The following is a 17,326-nucleotide window of genomic DNA, read 5'->3' on the forward strand; positions in this document are numbered from 1 at the left end:
TTTGGACAAGTAAAACTAAAAAGCATTCATTTTAAGACAGCATATTAAAAAGCAGAGACATTACTTTGTCAACAAAGGTCCGTCTAGTCAAGGCTGTGGTTTTTCCAGTAGTCATGTATGGATGTGAGACTTGGACTGTAAAGAAAGCTGAGCCCCGAAGAATTGATGGTTTTGAAGTGTGGTGTTGGAGAAGACTCTTGAGAGTCCCTTGGACTGCAAGGAGATCCAAGCAGTCCATCCTAAAGGAGATCAGTCCTGGGTGTTCACTGGAAGGACTGATGTTGAAGCTGAAACTCCAATACTTTGGCCACATGATTCAAAGAGCTGACTCATTGGAAAAGACCCTGATGCTGAGAAAGACTGAAGGCAAGAGGAGAAGGGGACGACAGAGGATGAGATGGTTGGATGGCATCACTGACTCAATGGACATGGGTTTAGGTGGACTCCGGGAGTTGGTGATGGACAGGGAGGCCTGGTGTCCTGCAGTCCATGGGGTCGCAAAGAGTCAGACATGACTGAGTGACCGAATTGAGTGACTGAATTGATTGATTAAGTAAGTTGTACCTAGTTTTTAAGACTAATGACCATAAAGATAAAAGAATCTGACAAATGTGAAGGTAAAGGACATTTTATTTATTGACAGATTAAAAACCGTAACTCCAGGTAGTGCAAAATACACCACTGAACCCAATTCCAAAGAGCTGGTGTTGGTGCGCAATGTTTAAGCAACGCTACAATTATTTTTTGGCAAAGTGCTGTATTGTTTAGTCTGTGTATAAAACTGACCATCTATGAACCAATCAGTACAAAAATTTTCTATAAAAACAGAAAAAAAATTTAGACAGTGGCTCAAGAAAACAAGCTGCCATTTATGCATAGATTGATGTACAGTATATAACTTAACCAAATGTCCCTTTTAAGTTTTCAAGTTGTTGGAAAAAAAAAAACAACTGTCCAGAAACACATCAAGAAGGCAGAGTACAACCTACAATACTCTTCAGTCTCTAGAACAGATGCCCTGCCCTTGAAAAGCAAATGTGTTCACAATTTTACTTGATGGAGGAAAAAAAACACCAAAGCCACTTAAAATATTATAATACACACATTACTGATTAAGATTTCCAAACCTCTGGAGGAAAACACAAGCAAAACCACTCATACACACCAAGCTTGGAAACAGACACATCTAACCTCCTCAAGCACTGGTTTGGTTTTTAGAAGTCAACCTAGAAAACAAATACTAAAACTTCAGGCAAATACAGAGAAAAATTGGGCATTTAGCAATTACACAATTTAAAAAAATATTTTAAGAAAAACTGTCAGTGACGCACAAAACATTATCCACTTAAGCTGCCTTTCTTGGAATAGTAACTTCTCCTCCCACATAAAGGATACTGTTGCAGACAGAAAAAGATATCCTTATCTGTGTGCTTTCCAGGACTGCCTCCTCCACCCCAGACCACTGCAATTGGTGTCAAATTTCAAGTGAAATTGGTACATGGCAAGGCAGACACCACTATATTATGTAAGTTTTCTAAATAAAGCGTTTTATATAAAACTTTAAGCATTAAAATAAGTAGATAATGCCATTTATAATACATCAACAGGGCCGATGGCAGTGAAACCATCCATGATAGTGGCCCAACTCTTTAAAGAATTTAACCAGTATGTATGGGACTTATAGAATAAAGATAATTTTAAGGTAACATTACGAACATATGCTAGTATCTCCAGTACAAGGAGCAGTCTCTTAACTGATTCTAAAAACAAAGATTAATAATTGGAAACTCTTAAACTTTTTCCACTAAGCTATTTAAATTTAAATGTCTATCTTCTAGAGTCCTTTTTTTGTTTTGTTTCCAACTCAAAGAAGATGAGAAAAAGAAAGATACCCTTCTTTACTCTTTTTTCTTAAAAGAGTATATAAGACAATATATTTCTTTGAGGAAGAAGAGAAATAGCAAAGACACTCAGGTTCAATGAAGACACAAAGATTACAAACCAGTGTACTACACAGATTTGAGAAGCAAAAACATTAGGCAATGCTGAACGGCCCTCTGAAGTCTTAAGTAACTGTCACCTCACTAGAATCAGAGTGCTGACACAACAGAGAAGGTATGTAAACAGAACAGTTTGCATCAGAACTGGGGAATGCACAGGACAGCAATGTAAAAAGGCTCCCTGGAACCATAAGTAGTAAATCCAATCACTCTGCACCTTCTGCAAAAAATTCCCTCCCCTCCCCCCAACCCAACCATATAAATTCCCACAGAAGATAAATAATGGGTGGTTAATTTTCAACTTATGGTGCAGTACATAATCAAATTATTTGAGGAAGAAAAGTAATAAACATAAGATATACATCATAAAATGTTTTAAAAATGAAAAACACAAACTTTGAGAAACATGGTGCATTATAAAAACTAAGAAACTCATTCATGAAGCTGCTGTGTGCACCACATATTCCAGACTTTTCAGTTTAGAACCAGAGTGCTAAATTCAAAGGGGTTTTATTTCTCACTGCTGGAATTTTTAAGAAATATGCACTAAAGCACACTGTAAACCATTTATATTTACAACAGCAGAAATAATAATTAACTTATAATAAGCTGCATTTCAGCCCTGTTTCAAAGAATACTTAACAGGTCAATAGCACTCTCTGTTATTATTGGTCTTGTGAACTTGCACACAGTCGATCCCTCACACACGTGATGGCCAAGAACTGCATTAGGTGACCACTTTCTTCAGTTCTTACATGGGCCAGTTTAGACAGAAGCCTTGGACACTGATGCAGAAACCACCGTATGGTATCACAGATACGTGGTAGGCCTTACCCTGAAAAAACACTGAAAAGACGAAGTCAATTGTTTTCCAGGTACAAAGCATAAAAAACCTGGCTCGAATAAGGCAAACGAAAAATCAGTAACTGATAGAGATGTAAATGTATTTAAGGTATCAGGAAATCTGAAAAAATAGTAGTTAAAGACCATTGCAGTTTTATATACAAATCTGTTCATGCTGCCAAACAAATTCTCATGGCTGAACTTCTGAAGCTCATGAGGACTAACAGCTTACATTTAGTATGTGAAAAAAAGAGACCCCCATGTATTCAGAGGCTTACACCTATGCTCAAGTTAGCAACATGCGGCCCTTTAACAGTCATGGTATAAAACACACACACCTTCATGAACACGCTATCTCCCAAGGCTGGTAAACACAAATAGTAACAAAACAACTTCTAGCTCAGTCTGACAAAACTTAACAGACTTGGCCCCTAATGAGGAAAACAAATAAATAAAGGGGTAGTCGAAATGGAAGGGGACTAAGGTGAGAAGGGGGATCTAGACCCTTGTTCTGGAGAGACATTCCTGGCCCTTCAGCACAGCCAGTAGTGGAGGAACAACCTACCACCCCCGTCTAACTAAGCTATGTGACCTCTTCCGACTCCACACATCCCAATCTGGTCAGAAAAGAGGCAGCTCTTCACTGCAAAGTCTCCCATGGTTCCCTGCACCCAACTGCTACAGGGTTACTGAATAAAACAGTACTTCACACTATATGCTGCTTTTTCCTTGACAACACTGTCTAGTCATGTACTCAATTAGGATTGCAGAGGAGAATGGAAAAATAAGCTATTTGATTATGAAGGTGATAGTATTATTGCTCTGTCAGTAGAATGTGCTTTGGATTGTAAATGTGTTTAACTTAATTTCAGAGGAAACTGGTCAGAGTGCAGATGGCTCAGCAAAACCCATCACAACTGCGAAAAAATAAAGTGACTGGCTAAAGAAATAGGTTTTCTCTGCGTTCGTTGAGCTAACTGGCCTCGGTGTGACTTGAACCCTGCACCCTGGCCTCATGAGCACCAACACTCTGAAGAGGAGTTGTGGCCGAAGAGCTACCCTGGCCCTGCCCCTTCACTAGACTCGGCAGAGAGGCCCTTGGAATTTCACACGAGGATCAGTTCAGGACAGCCCCACTTCAAATCAGTACCCGGTCCTCACGACTGGGAGGGAGGTACGTGTTACTACTCCCTCCTGGGTGGAGGTACCAAAGGCCAAAGTGGTTAAGGAATTTGCCTGAAGCCCAAATTAAAAATATATATATAAACTCAAGGAAAACTCAACCTGTCACTCTTCATTTAGATGCTACGAATAGACGTCACCAGGAATCCCCTTCACCGCTGCTTGCCAGCTGGCGGAACAGACTCCATAGCAGAAGATCTATCACTGTATCAGAAATACAAAGCCTCTCTCTTTTCCCCTGGGCAGATATGAATAGGAAGCCACTAGAGTACAGGACACGTACTTCTGAATTTACAGCTGATGTGAGGTGGCAAGTAGGCAGAGCTGGCAGGAAAGAATCCAAACAGTGGACCAATGGATTACTTACAGATACACATTTCCCCAAATACAATTTCACAGGTCGAATTGAATCCCTCTGCACATGAGACGGGCACTGTTGTCCCACGACGCCGTAATGTCTGTACCACGTTACACGGTCACATCGGAATTATTGAATGCACTGTTCACTAACACTTAATGTACCTGAATTCCAAAATGAACTGCATGGCTAATCTGGGAATTAAAAACCCCATACACACAGAAATATATCAAGTTTTCTTCCAAAAGAAAGTTCAGCCATAATTCCATTTTATCTGTGGCAACCACATCACCTGTTAATGCTCATGTTAGTGTGTAAAAATGTATTCATTATATACAGAAAAGATTATCAAGTACTGGTCAATAAAGTGTATGGCTGACCCTGAGAATAAATTTCTGCTTACTCAAAAGACTGATTAATACCAAATAAAATGAAATAGAAAGATGCCTATTCTCGTACTTGGGAAGAAACATCTTTAAATTGCTAATTCATGTACATCTTAATAGCTTTAAAGACCTTCCCAAACACTAACTGTATTGATATGTTTCCAAAAATATTCTGAAAAAATTTTTACAAAAAAAGCAAATGTTAAGAGCAAGGCATTACTTTATACCCAGCATATAACTCTGGTTTTCAAGATAGTGTCTAAACACACCAATAAAACTATGTGATTGGTCATCTGTTGGCTGTAAAGAGACAGCATCTTCACCGTCCATACATGCACATGCCCACACATATGCACAAACTATGAGAAACCAACTGAACACACTTCAGATTCTTAGTAATTGTACTGACGTGGGCAGGGCTGATGGACAGCCCAGCCGCTGTGCTTGACTTGCCGAGAGTGGCAATCTCTGGTAAGATTTTGGCGACGAAGGCTATTTCTGTTCAGAGACTGTCTTTCACTGTGTTCTTTAATCCACTGGGAAGGGCGAAAGCTCTTGGGTTGTTCCAGAAAAGCTGTATGAGCAGCGAGAGCTGCAACATAGCAATGAATGTGCTGCCCCATTTCATTCTCGGCTTCCACTCTGAAACAGAAAAAATTGGGCATGTATTACATAACATAGTATGTTATCGATGAAACTGAAAAAGCTACTTGGCAATTCAGTTTGCCACACTCATTTGTTTATGGTTGAATGAGAGCTCAGTATCTCATGGCTGTCAGACAAGTTTTTATTTTGTGACCACACTGACTGATAATGGTAGAAAGAAGCAGCCAACTTTCAATTGAAATATGTGATAGAATCCACCCAGAGGTGGTAAATTAAGTGAACTGTAGGTTTTAAAAAAATGCTTTACACTTTGAGTGAATTTCAGTTACACACCAAACACATTTATACATGTAGTTTGATTCTCACTATAACCTTAAAAGAAAACTATTTTAATTCCTAAATTTTACTGATCAGAAAACTCAGGCTCAGAGAGGTTAAGGTTAAGGTCACAAATATTAACTGACTCAACCAAGAATGTAACAAAAGTCCCACTCCAAGGTTTGGTTATGAGGCACTGTGCCAACAGCAGCTTCACAGACTCTGTGTGTCTATAAGCAAAATGTTCTAGGAAAACAAGTTTTAAGTCTGAATTTAATAGAAATATGCATAAGGAAATTCTACTCATCTAAAAATAAATTTGTCTTGGTAAGATACCTGCTTATTACAAAACATAACTCTTAAGTTTTAAATTTATATCACAACAGGTACACTTTGGAATGGCATTTGCAGAGCAATATTATAAAGACCCTTGGAGAACACATAATCTTAATATATGGCTACAAACCATGTAATTACTGTTTTCTATATTAAAAGCTAATCAGATAGTTCTAAACTACATTAACACGTAATGAAGAACTTTAAGATTTTTAAGGGTTATTTTACACAGGAAGGCAGTTATATATTCTGCCTACAACTGCTAGGGGAAAACACAGTTACATTTTTAATATATTATTTTTATTAAATAGTAGAGTTAAAGCTGGTCACATTAAGAAACTAACAGAAAGCAGTTAAAATAAAACAAAGACAGTGGTTTTTAAAAGCTGGATGCCTTGAGTCCTTTGCCTTCCTGCTCAGACTGATAACACATATCACACAGTCTCAAATGAAATATACTTACTCTGTGCCAATGAGTCTTATAAGCAGCTTTTCCTGGCCCTACAAATGTTAAATGGTGAACTATTAAATCACTAGTAAAGTTGAAAATGCTATTTAATTTTACTATTAGGATGTGGTCAACTTTTCTTTATTAAAACTGGGTTACTACGGGTCATTAAAGGAACATGTATTACTTAAGATTATGATAGCATATAAACCTTCACATACAATATTTTATAAAGGCTAAAATGCAATGAAGTACATACTCTGAAGCCTTCTTTAATTGTTAAGCACCTTACTTTTATGTGCTTTATGGTAATCTCTTCAAGGATATACAGGATGGGAACAATCTTAACTTTCAAAAAGCATACAATATATTTCTTCCTCAGAAAATACAGATATTTACTACATAGCCATCTTCCCAATTTTGGTGACATCTGATTTCTATCTTGATTTACTGGGCCTTTCTTATAAAAATTTAAAATCCAAATATAAAGATGTTAAAATTTTTTAATTATAAAACTGTAATAATTTACAGTACTTTCTTATGTTCAGAAAGAATTCATATAAATTTAGGTATGTCCATTTGATCCTTTATTTATAATTAGCTACCTAAGTGTTATATCAAAACATATAACAATATACAGTGACAAGATATAAAAAATGAACATTCTCACTGCATCAAAACTACAAACACTTAACCAGGTTCAGTGCAAGGTCCTGAACTGGATCCTGGTTTGGACAAACTAGATGAAGTGTTCTGGGCTTTCCTGGGCAAATCTCAGTGTGGTCTGTATAGTTCACAAAGTAAAATTTTACTGGGGAGAAAAAAAAAGGTAGCGCACACTGCCGAAGGAAGCAGATTATAAACAGTACCTATAGCTTGATCCCATTTGGGTTTAAAATGGTGTTATAGATCCATGCATGGGCACATCCAGAAAGTACCACCTGGAAGGATATGCCCTGGAGTCTTGACGGTGTTCATCTCTCAGTAGTGAGAAAAACGTCATTTAAAATTTAAAACTTTTTGCCCTTTCTAATTTTCTGCAGTGCATACGGACTGCTTCTGTTGTCTATGAAGCTGCTAAATATACATATGTAAATACACATACTTTAAATATTGAAAACGTAAATATACAAATGCTAGTAATTTAAAGTGGCTATTAATCACACTAAATTCTCGAGTGGAACTCCTCAGAGATGAGATCAAAATAAAGTTAGAAGAATTTCTAAGAACTGAAGAAATTAACTTGAATCAACTGTTAAACAATTAAAGAAATTAATTAAACCATCTCAAAAAATTGTATTTTAAATTTATGTTGGAAAAAAAAAAAATTTGTTGGAATGCCTGAAACATTAACCTCTTGATAAATTTATAATATGGAATAAAGTGCCAAAGTAACATTTCCCATCAAAGATCCAACTTAATACAAAGCGTGGGTAACTATATAAGCAAATGTTTTTCAGTCTGGTACAAGTGTATGTTTATCTTCATTCAAGAACATCTACAATATTGAGAGTTTAAAGTGCAGCAAACTCTGGTAAAGTTATCAGATTAATGAGCTGCCTGGGCTTTGTTTATATTTGGCAAACAGGAAATGGAAGGACATACGCATACAGTGGCCTGGTTAGTAAAGTCAGAGCCTGGACACTGAAAAAGCGGCCCTCTGGGTGGCCTCACTGAACCATAGGAACACTGTGGGCGGCTCCAAAATCCAGGTCACCTGTCCCCTTGACAGGTATAAAGGGAATTAAGTCAGTGCCAGTATCCTACAAATACCTTAATACCCGAAGGGACCTCCCACCAACGTGCATCACAGACCAGCTGGACTTTGAGCCACTGAACGCAGCCACGGGCTTTGTTTTAGTGGGTGGGAACAATCTTGAATATAGTCCCTGGATAAAGGCCACAGACTTGTGAGTTTGTTCTGGAACGGATTACTGACTAGACACCCTCCCTGAACTGTTTCAGAAGCTCAACCCATCTGCCATCCAAGCAGAGCCTTTCAGACCACTTGGGACACCCATATAACCACAAAACAGTATTTGGATATGAAAGCTTCCCTCTGCAAGGCAGAAAAGAACTCTCTGAGAAAAATGCTTTGCTAAATCTGCCGTTTTATTTACCTCATGCTTCAGATTCCTCGGGTTTTCAAGGCTAAGCACCATCTGATGTGACTTAGTTAGGACTACTTCGAAGATCGTGAGATTTTAAGATATACCACTCCTGTCAAATTTGATACCCCAAATAATCCAGCCTATAAAGTGCCAGAGTTATATTCTAAGATACTTAGCAGAAATGCCAGTCTTTTCTTTCCATTCAGTAGCAGAATATCACAAATGAGACAGCTCTCCATTACATAACTGGGGCCATGCTAGAACTAATTTTTTTGAAAATCTCAAATGAGTTCATCTTTTCATACCATTACCCGCCTTATACACTAGGCACATACTTTCACGAATGTCTGTGGAGACAGTGACGTACCTGGGACTGCCTGGGTTATGAAACTCCTCAGTCCCACAGTGGGCCTCGCTGAGGCGGGGGCAGGGCTCGTGCACAGCATAGACGGACATGCTGGGGTGTTCAATGAGAAGGTTTTCCATAGGACTGGTCTCCACCTTGATAGTGGTTAATCCACCTGCAGTAAAACATGGGGGAGGGGTGATAAACCAGCTCTCCTCCATTGGACAGGACTCAAACTGGAGGAAGCAGGAGTCACTCGTGTCAGCCAAGCACTCGAGAGATGCAGGGAGACAGGAAAAGACTGAAGGGCGCTCGGGAGGTGACTCTTCACTGATGTCTTCTTCCTCTTCATCCTCTGCTGCTGAGAAACCCGTGCAAGTGTCTAGATGGCAGTCCACACACGTTGTTGAAGTCCCGCGGGGTATGAGTAACACATTGAGATCACATCAGAGCACAGAAAAAGAAGAGATGATGCTGTTAGCTGATGCTCACAGTCCTCCCTTTATTTAGATCAGACACAAAACCATTCATATTCACTCACAATGATCATAAAATAATTTCTGAGCACCTAGTGTGCGCGTGTGTGCATGTGTGTGTGTGTTAGGGGGCGGTGTGTATCATTGTATGTGATGGATTATGTTGGTTTGGCAGAACAGTTTTTAAGGTTGGTCTCTATTTTGCTGAGTAAACACATAATGCACCAAATGGGTTACTGCTGGTAGAGGATGGGGGTTTCCTATAAAAGTGCCTCTGGCTGGATCAGGGTGTAAGAGCTGCCATACTGGAGAGGCTGACCTCAGTGTCACTGACCTGATCATCTGGCACAGAATGCTTCCTACAATTTTTTTAGACAAATTCTTGTTTATTAACTTTTAAGGCTTAAAAACCTTCAGAGTTATTGGTTTACTTATGCAAAAACTCAATAAAAGAGTTTCCACTTTTGCTGTGATGATTAACGGCTAAGAATATCCTTACCTATGAAGTCAACAAGAATCCACTCATCATCTTCTTTCTCACTAAATTCTGGTTCTTGGTTTGAAGAAGTATTGACTTCACCCACAAACATTTTATTCAATCTCTGGAACATTGTTAAGGCAAGATTGAGACTTTGGCTGGATGTCTTTGTAGCTGAGATTTCCAAAACCTGTCTTCGGTCAGCCTGATGCCACTGACAGGGGATTAAAGTGCACAAGGTGCTTATTCAACTTAGGTGAGAAGCAGGAAGAGCCATCATCCCTAAAATAAAACAGAAAAAAAGGTTATTTCAAATCAGCACGTGTTTATGTAACATGTACATCTCCTCACACCTACAGAAAAGCACAGGCCTTAGCCTGCAGCTTGGCTCTTCCCTTCTTTCAAACACAAGAATGCAGAATCTCTTTTTTTACAAATATTAATAGAGTACTCAAACGCAACCTGTAAATCTCTCAAAATGCGCAATGGAAGGGGTTGGTTCTTTTTTCACTTCTGTGCTTTTATAATAAGGGATATAAAAGTATATCCCTGGGTAACATATTTCAACTGAAACACTACTTTTCTATAAGTAGAGTGAAAGCTAGGTTTTCATGGTCAGCTGGTCAGAAGCTGCCAACTGATCCTAGCACTCCTCCTGGGTGCGTGTCCACTACCACGCCAAGCCCTCCCCTTTCCCTGGCCCCCTTTCTCTCCTGCTCTATTCTTGTGTATGATTGTAAGCACACCTAATTCCATTAAAATCTCTAACTACAGCACACTTTGACCTTCAAAACCATTCCTACAGCTGGCATGGAAAAAGTCACACTGCAGAGAACTCAGGTGGCCCAGCAACCAGAACCGAAAAGCACCACTGTGGCTGGGTTCAAAGGTGGCTTGTCTCCTACTAGTGTGAGGAAGTCACACTACTCCAAGGGTTCTACCCCATGGAGTTCGGGTGAGTTCTAATGAGGAACTCCAGCCTCGCCTGGTCTTATTCCAGAGGTCCAGATTTATATACGCATTTCTGCCTGGTTACCTGATGGGCAGACCAAACCTAACAAATTGCAAGATCTTTCATTTTCCTCACAAACATACTCAGGCTCGCTGCCCGTCACCCCCCTTCTCAGGAAGGAGAGGCAGCAGTTACTCAGGCCAAACGCTTAGCCCTCATCCTAAACTCCCTTTCATCCACACCCCCGCACCCCTCACCCAAACTGGCAGCACATCCTGTGGACTCTAGCCGCACACATGGCTGGAATCCACCTACTTCTCTCCACCACTCTCACTCTACTTGAAGCCAACTGGTCTGACTTTGCCAATCACCACCTCCTAGATGGCTTCCCTGATCCTACTCTTGTCCAATGAGATAGTGCAGGCAACCTACTTAGCAAGGCACTTGGGACAGAGTTCTCAGTCAGTGTCAACTATTCTGCAAGTATTTGCTGAGCACCTATTATGCATCAGGCCTAGTGCTCAGGGCAGGAGAGACAGCAGCAGACAAGGCCCTCCCACAGCAAGCCCACCAACCCAGTGTGATGAGTATCACGTGAGGAGAAGTACAGGGGTCACAGAAGGACACATGCAATCATGACCTTCATCGTGAATGGTTGAGAAGCTCAAGAGTGGATGAAGTAGAAACAATGCTGTGGAAACGTGCAGATGAGTGAGAATGTGGCTTCCATATGGCTCAAGATCTAGGTGGACAGTCTTGACAGCAGGCTTAGGGGGTATGTGGGGACTGGATCCTGCAGGGCATCGTGCGCCAAAAGTAAAGGGGAGGGAAAAAGTCAAGGATGCCCTAGGTTTTCGGCCTGGCCAACGGCGGGATGGGGCGGGGTGGGGGGGGTGGGGAGGATTGGTAGGTTCAGTGGAAGAGGAACACAGCAGAGGTGTAGGCCATGTGCTCTGGACACGAGGAACTGGGGAAGCTGGTGAGTCCTGGGATGTCTGCAGGAGCTGAATCTAGGGCTCTGCAGTCCAGGAGCATGGTGTCTGCTGAGGGCACAGATCTGGGAGTTACCAACACAAAGGGGGTGACAGGAACCATAAGAACCGTAAGAGTGGAGGAGATCACCCAGAGCGCGTCAGCCCTGAATCCCTAACTTCACACTCTGGATATTTCATTTTCAAAACAATCATCCTTAGCTATAAATGATGTGGTTCACATCTGTTGGTGATGAGACTCCTGGTTCAATTCCTTATGTGTGCACTGGACTGCTACAACTGTTCGGCAGGCTACTACTCGTGTAGTACTACAAATATGTGTTTAAATAAATGACATGTGAATAGTTCTGTGGTCACAATCTGTCATCCTCAGCCATTAATTATGAAAAACGGGTAAACAGGAAGTGTCATTTGCATAATCAGTCTTCCTAAAACCCTTCTGGAAAGCAGTATGGCCAATCACGTACTCTGGAGCTCGAGGATGAGAATGCAAAGTGAGCTTTATGTTGCATGTAAGAGAATTTACAAGAGCAGTGGACTGTGTAGTTGGCTAGACTTGATTATCCCAAAAGATGAGCTATCCCAGGGCTGCTGTGCACGTAAAAGTTTTGAGCATATGAGCTAGGCGGGAGAAAGGATACTTTTAATCTTTCCCCCATCTCTCTTAAATTATTGGCCCCAAGTACAGTTCTGGGTCTGCTGACCTAGTTGGATGAATTCTCCAGAGTGCCCGGCTGGACTCAGGCCCTGCACCAGCGAGAGCTGCTAGGTGGGGAGGGAACACCCCACGGGAACCCTAGCTCATCATGAATATGCCCCTATCCCCCAACTGTGGTGCCACATGTGGTCAGTCACTGAGGACCAGGCCAGTGAAGTGGCAGCTGCAAGGCAGCAGTCATGCCAGGGCCACTGTGCTTGGGCAGCTGCAAGTTCCAAACTGCCCCCTCTTCCGTAACGTGGAAGCCAGCCTAGGCTTGGAGCACACTCGGCTCTGCCACAGGAAGGGCGTCTCTGGAGGAGCGTCCCCCAGGACCACACGAGTCAAGCCTCTTTGGGTTTCCTAAAGTGAGGCTGGTCTGACTTTGCCAAGTTCCTTCGGCCCCGCTTTCTGTAGCTGTCGCAGAGGACAAGGAGCTGCTGGAGAGACCCCAGTACGCTGACACTGTTCAGGGAGGTGGCCTCTGGGAACATCAGGTGAACGATTATTTGAAATGCAATTAGACTGAAAAACTAAACAAAAAATTATTTGGCTGCATCACACAGCATGTGGGATCTGAGGGATCTTAGATCCCCAACCAGGAATCAAACCCACGCTCTCTGCAGTGGAAGCTCAGAGTCTTAACCACTGGACTGTCAGGGAATTCCCTGGGAAAATTTTAAATCTTATTTAATTTGGGATATAGTAGGTTAAATAAGATATATTAACAAAATTAATTTCACCTGTTTCTTTTTCCTTCTTTAAGGTGGCTACTTAAAAATCCAAACCTCCATACAGAGCCCACACTGCATATTGGACACTGCTGCTCTAATGTCTTGATGGCCTATCTTCCCACTGACCAGACTGTCCCTACAAGGTCACTGCTGCTCTTCATCTTGGCTTCGGCCCAAGGATGGAGGCTCTCCTTGGGGCTGATCCTGTGCAGCTAAAGGCAAAGCAGAACTTCAGACTGTACTCCTCAGCAGGTAACAGACTTTTTGATATTCACAACTCTAGGACAAAGATAAAAAACTAAGGTGAAAATTCCAGAGAAAACAAGTGTCCTAAGAGGACAAATTTACAAATACAGCTCTGGAATTTAGCCAAGAGGCAGAGGGATGACGGCAAGGCGGGAGGCGCTGCTGTTCTCCCCGCACCTGCCAGCCTGGCTGTCTCACCTGCTGGAGAAAAGAAACGAAGTGTCTGCGCCCCAGCACTTCACAGAGGCAGCTGCAGCCTCTTCCACTTGGCTCTAAATACCTCCATTCCCTCCCTTCATTATAAAATGAACTAAACCACATTACAGAAAGTTTAGAAAATAAATAAGGAAACTGTTATTCCGTACTTTACTGCAATCATTGTTAGTACATTGTGCATTTTCTTCTACCGCCAGTTTCTTTTTTATCAAAATTGTAGGCCAATGCACGCACAATTTTGTATCCTGCTTTGTTACTTAACATTTTATTATCAATATTTTTCATATGACATGAGTAGAAATGCTCTGTGAGCAGAGAAAGGTGGCTGAGTTTAATACTCAAGGGGTAAAGCATTCTAGTTTGAGAACTTAGAAAAGGAGTTACTGGGCTGGGAAGAGTTTGTCGGTATGATTTATTTTCTCATTTTTGAGACAGGCAACCAACCTTGAGGCCATGCGGCTCTGGAGTTAGCCTGCTCGGTTTGAAATCTTGACTTTGCTCCTCAGAATTTGTGTGTATTTAGGATATACAGTAACTTCTCAGTGCCTCGGTTTTCTCATCCCTAAAATGGGGAGATAGGGCCAACATGAGGAATAAGTGTGTATCACTTAGAAGCAGGCACACAGCAGGCACCCAGTAAATATAAACCCCAAATGCACTTCAAACCAGGTGTATGACTGTGAGCAAGTCACTTAGCATCTTTGGGTCTGAGTGTCTTTATTGGCAAAATGTTCCTATAGTCATCAGAGCTGTGATTTACTCAATGTTTATTGTATGTGACAGATTTGAGGCACTTATTTGTCCCATTTGATTAATAAGAAAACTGAGGCTCAGAAATTAAGTAACTTGCTCAAAAGTGACGGAGCTGTTCAGGGGTGGGGCCCACGTTGGAACGAAGTCTCTCTGGTTCCAGGACCTTGCGCCCTTGCCCCCCACCCCCAGTGCGGAATGTCTCAGGCTCCTTCCAGCCTCAACTCTGGCTCTATGAATTTTGGAGAACTGCACTTTTCAGTTGGTTTTGGCTGCCAGTAGGCGGCTCCAAAAACATTTTAAATTAAAAAAAAAAAAAAAAAAAACACCACAACTTTGATGATTTAACTCCTAACTATGTGTACAGTTGTGGCTTCTTGATAGTTTCGAAATATCAGGTGGCCAAACTAACACATCATCATCAAAAAGCAGCTCAAAATGATCTCTTTATCCCACCCTCTCTCACTAGTTCAGAAGAATAAACGTGCTGATTCAAGTAATTTTACATCAATTTTAAACTGTAGAAAAACCAAGCCAAGAAAGTTGTCTTCGCTTGTTCCACTCTATCCAGCCTACTCAACCAGCTACAAGGAGGTTATTCTCCCCAGGATCCACCAGGTTGGCTCTGAAGCCTTGAATGACAGTGAACAAAGACAGCAATAAATGGTAATTCACAGCCTGTTAACCCTGAAGTTTGAAAGTGGGACCATTCCCAAGAGAACTATGAGCAATCGATGAAGCATTCACAGAAAAGAACAAAAGATAAAGATACAAAAACAAACCAGACCTTAGTCATAGAAATTAGCAAGGTCCTGGTTCCAGGCTGGAACCTTCGAAAATTATGCTGCCAGTTAAAAGCAAAAGCTTCCTAGTGCTTTTTGCATCTGCAGTGAAAAAGATATTTCAGTTACCAAGCAAGTGATTTCCAGATCTTGGGGCTCCTCATTATTACCTCTGTTCAACAAACCCCAGGGGACACTTTCCACCCTTTCTCAAAACTACTTTGTCCTCAGAAAGGGTTCTTGTCTCAATGACAGACAGGGGGAGAGGCCCTCCTCCTTAATCTCCTTGAAATTGGAATTAACCAGGAGACAACGATTAGATGTAATTAGGAAATGCAATTTAACACACACACACACACACACACACACTCCCTATCCCTACAGAAAACTCATCTTCAACTTAAAACACCATTTCCTTCTACCTGGCTGTGTGGTCTTAAGTTAAGTCCATATCTCTGGGCCCTCAGGTTTCCTATCTGTAATACAGCCTAACTTCACAGGATTATTGTGGGAATCGAGTTAATGCACGTAAAATCCTCACCGAGTCTGTGGCCCACGCTAAGCACCCAATGAGCGTGCGTGATCAAAATGATGAGGATTTTAACTACGATGGGAGATAAAGTGCCTACCACAGGTGCAACCTCCACCATTGATAGGTAAGATCAAAGCAAGAGTCAAGGAACCTGCCACCGACGGGCGGGCGAGCGCCGGTCGCGGGGTAGCGGAGCCGCCGCGCGCGGGGAGGGCTGGCCGAGCAGCCGCGAGCCCTGGAAGCTGCGCCCCGGAGCGGCGGCGGCCGCCGCGCTCGCCCCTCCGGGGCCGGGGGACCCCGACGCCCAGTCCCGGGCGGGCAGCCCCAGCCCAACGGCGGAGGGCAGGAGGCGGAGTGAGGAGGAGAGAGAAAAGAAGGTCGGTCCCGCGGCGGCCCCGGGAAAACAGGCCGCGCTCGGGGTGGGGGGAGGCAGAAACCAAACACCCAACCGCCGCCCCGCGCCCGCGCGCACCCCCGGGGCCGCCGAGGCGGTGGGCAGCCGGCCCGCGGGTGCGAGTGGAGACCGGGGTGGGCGGCGCACCGACCGCGGCCAGAGGGGCGACCCGGAGCGAACGGCCCTGGACGCCGGCCCCGCCCGCACTTACGTGGGCCCGACCCGCGGCCGGACGGGAGGCGAAGGCAGCCGGCGGGGACCCGCTCGCGGGCCGCTGAGGTAGCTGCGGCTCCCGGACGGCGGGGCGCGGGGCCGCTCCAGCCCTCCTGAGGCCGCGCCGCTGGCCGCTGCCGGCGCGTCCCGCTCCTTTTGTTGTTGTGCAGCCTCGGAACAGCTGATCCGCCGCTGCGCCCGCCCGTCGGGCCCGCCCGCCCGCACGCCCCGCCCTGGGGCGGAGCCAGGCTCAGCCCCACCAATCAGCGGCGCGCGGGCCCCGGGGCCACCCTGCGAGAGGCTGTCACTAACGCACGTGACCTGGCGCCGGGCCGGGCGACGCTCCGGAGCTAGAAACAAGCCCGGGCAACAACGCCCGGGCGCCCAGGGGGGAGAGAGGGGCCCGCGGAAGGCGGGGGTGCTGGGGACTGGGCCGGGGGCCAACCAACGCGAAAACCCGCCCCGGAGGGTGAGGACCAAGCGGACCTGGACCCCGAAAGGAAAAACCTTGACCCCAGCTGTCCCTTTGGCCGAGCGTCTGGGGGCACACAGGGACACAGAGTTGATGTGAGAGGAAAGCTAAGGACCTCGCGAGTGATGGAAGCCCAAGACGGTGAGGCAGGCCCACTTCACGTCTTGGCCGGCGTGGGAAGGAAGGGCTGGTCCCCGTGAGTACAGGCGTGCCGCCCACCCAACCTGCTTAAGACCAGGAGCCAGGCGCCCACCTTGCTGTGGTCACTGACCCTGGGAGCTGACTGACCTGGTCTACTGGCTCGGGATGCAAGCCGGCGAGGCAGAAGAGGCCGTGAGACCAGACGTTGAAGGCAGAGACGCCAGGAGCCTTTAGGCTCTCTGCTCCAGAAGACAGGAGAACCCGCAGGAAGAAGACAGGGCCCCGTCCAGGCTCTGCTCTGACCCAGGGAGCCGATG

At 43.9% G+C, this 17,326-nt stretch overlaps 1 protein-coding gene and 1 long non-coding RNA gene across 13 annotated transcripts in view; one reads left to right on the forward strand and one right to left on the reverse strand.

Annotated features, from left to right (window-relative positions):
• LOC147359056 (uncharacterized) overlaps positions 1-17,326 on the forward strand; it is a 124,795-nt gene that overhangs the window by 35,842 nt on the left and 71,627 nt on the right. For 4 of the 5 annotated variants that reach the window (XR_015140493.1, XR_015140494.1, XR_015140492.1 and 1 more), the window contains exon 3: positions 13,296-13,515. This is a non-coding gene — a long non-coding RNA (uncharacterized LOC147359056). Of the gene's footprint in view, positions 1-13,295; positions 13,516-14,944; positions 15,161-17,326 lie in introns of those variants that run through there. The other variant, XR_015140495.1, reaches the window with a different exon arrangement.
• TP53INP1 (tumor protein p53 inducible nuclear protein 1) lies at positions 613-17,228 on the reverse strand. Of its 8 annotated transcripts, none has more exons than XM_086335976.1 (5): positions 16,395-16,609; positions 9,910-10,170; positions 8,956-9,316; positions 6,493-6,530; positions 613-5,411 (listed from the first exon to the last, which is right to left on the reverse strand). In XM_086335976.1, the coding sequence occupies exons 2-4, from the start codon at positions 10,019-10,021 to the stop codon at positions 6,509-6,511; spliced, it is 495 nt and encodes a 164-aa protein (XP_086192102.1). In that variant the 5' UTR covers positions 10,022-10,170; positions 16,395-16,609; the 3' UTR covers positions 613-5,411; positions 6,493-6,508. The 8 variants fall into 8 exon arrangements, with proteins under 8 accessions (XP_086192102.1, XP_086192103.1, XP_086192097.1 ...); XM_086335977.1 differs by having other exon boundaries at positions 8,956-9,109; positions 16,395-16,555; XM_086335971.1 differs by lacking the exon at positions 6,493-6,530 and adding an exon at positions 14,170-14,287 and having other exon boundaries at positions 16,395-16,532.

This window comes from Bos grunniens, chromosome 14 (assembly GCF_055505025.1).
Source record: "Bos grunniens cultivar Pamir isolate PY7600 chromosome 14, Bosgru_T2T1.0, whole genome shotgun sequence".
Classification (NCBI taxonomy): domain Eukaryota; kingdom Metazoa; phylum Chordata; class Mammalia; order Artiodactyla; family Bovidae; genus Bos; species Bos grunniens.

What these genes read in the sequence shown, in the direction of transcription:
- TP53INP1 (XM_086335973.1), bottom strand. Translation starts at nt 10,021, where the DNA reads ATGTTCCAGAGATTGAATAAAATGTTTGTGGGTGAAGTCAATACTTCT. An exon ending in GATTCTTGTTGACTTCATAG is followed by an intron (nt 9,317 to 9,909) that starts GTAAGGATATTC and finishes ACTGCCATCTAG; the next exon opens with ACACTTGCACGGGTTTCTCA. An exon ending in CATAACCCAGGCAGTCCCAG is followed by an intron (nt 5,412 to 8,955) that starts GTACGTCACTGT and finishes TTTCTGTTTCAG; the next exon opens with AGTGGAAGCCGAGAATGAAA.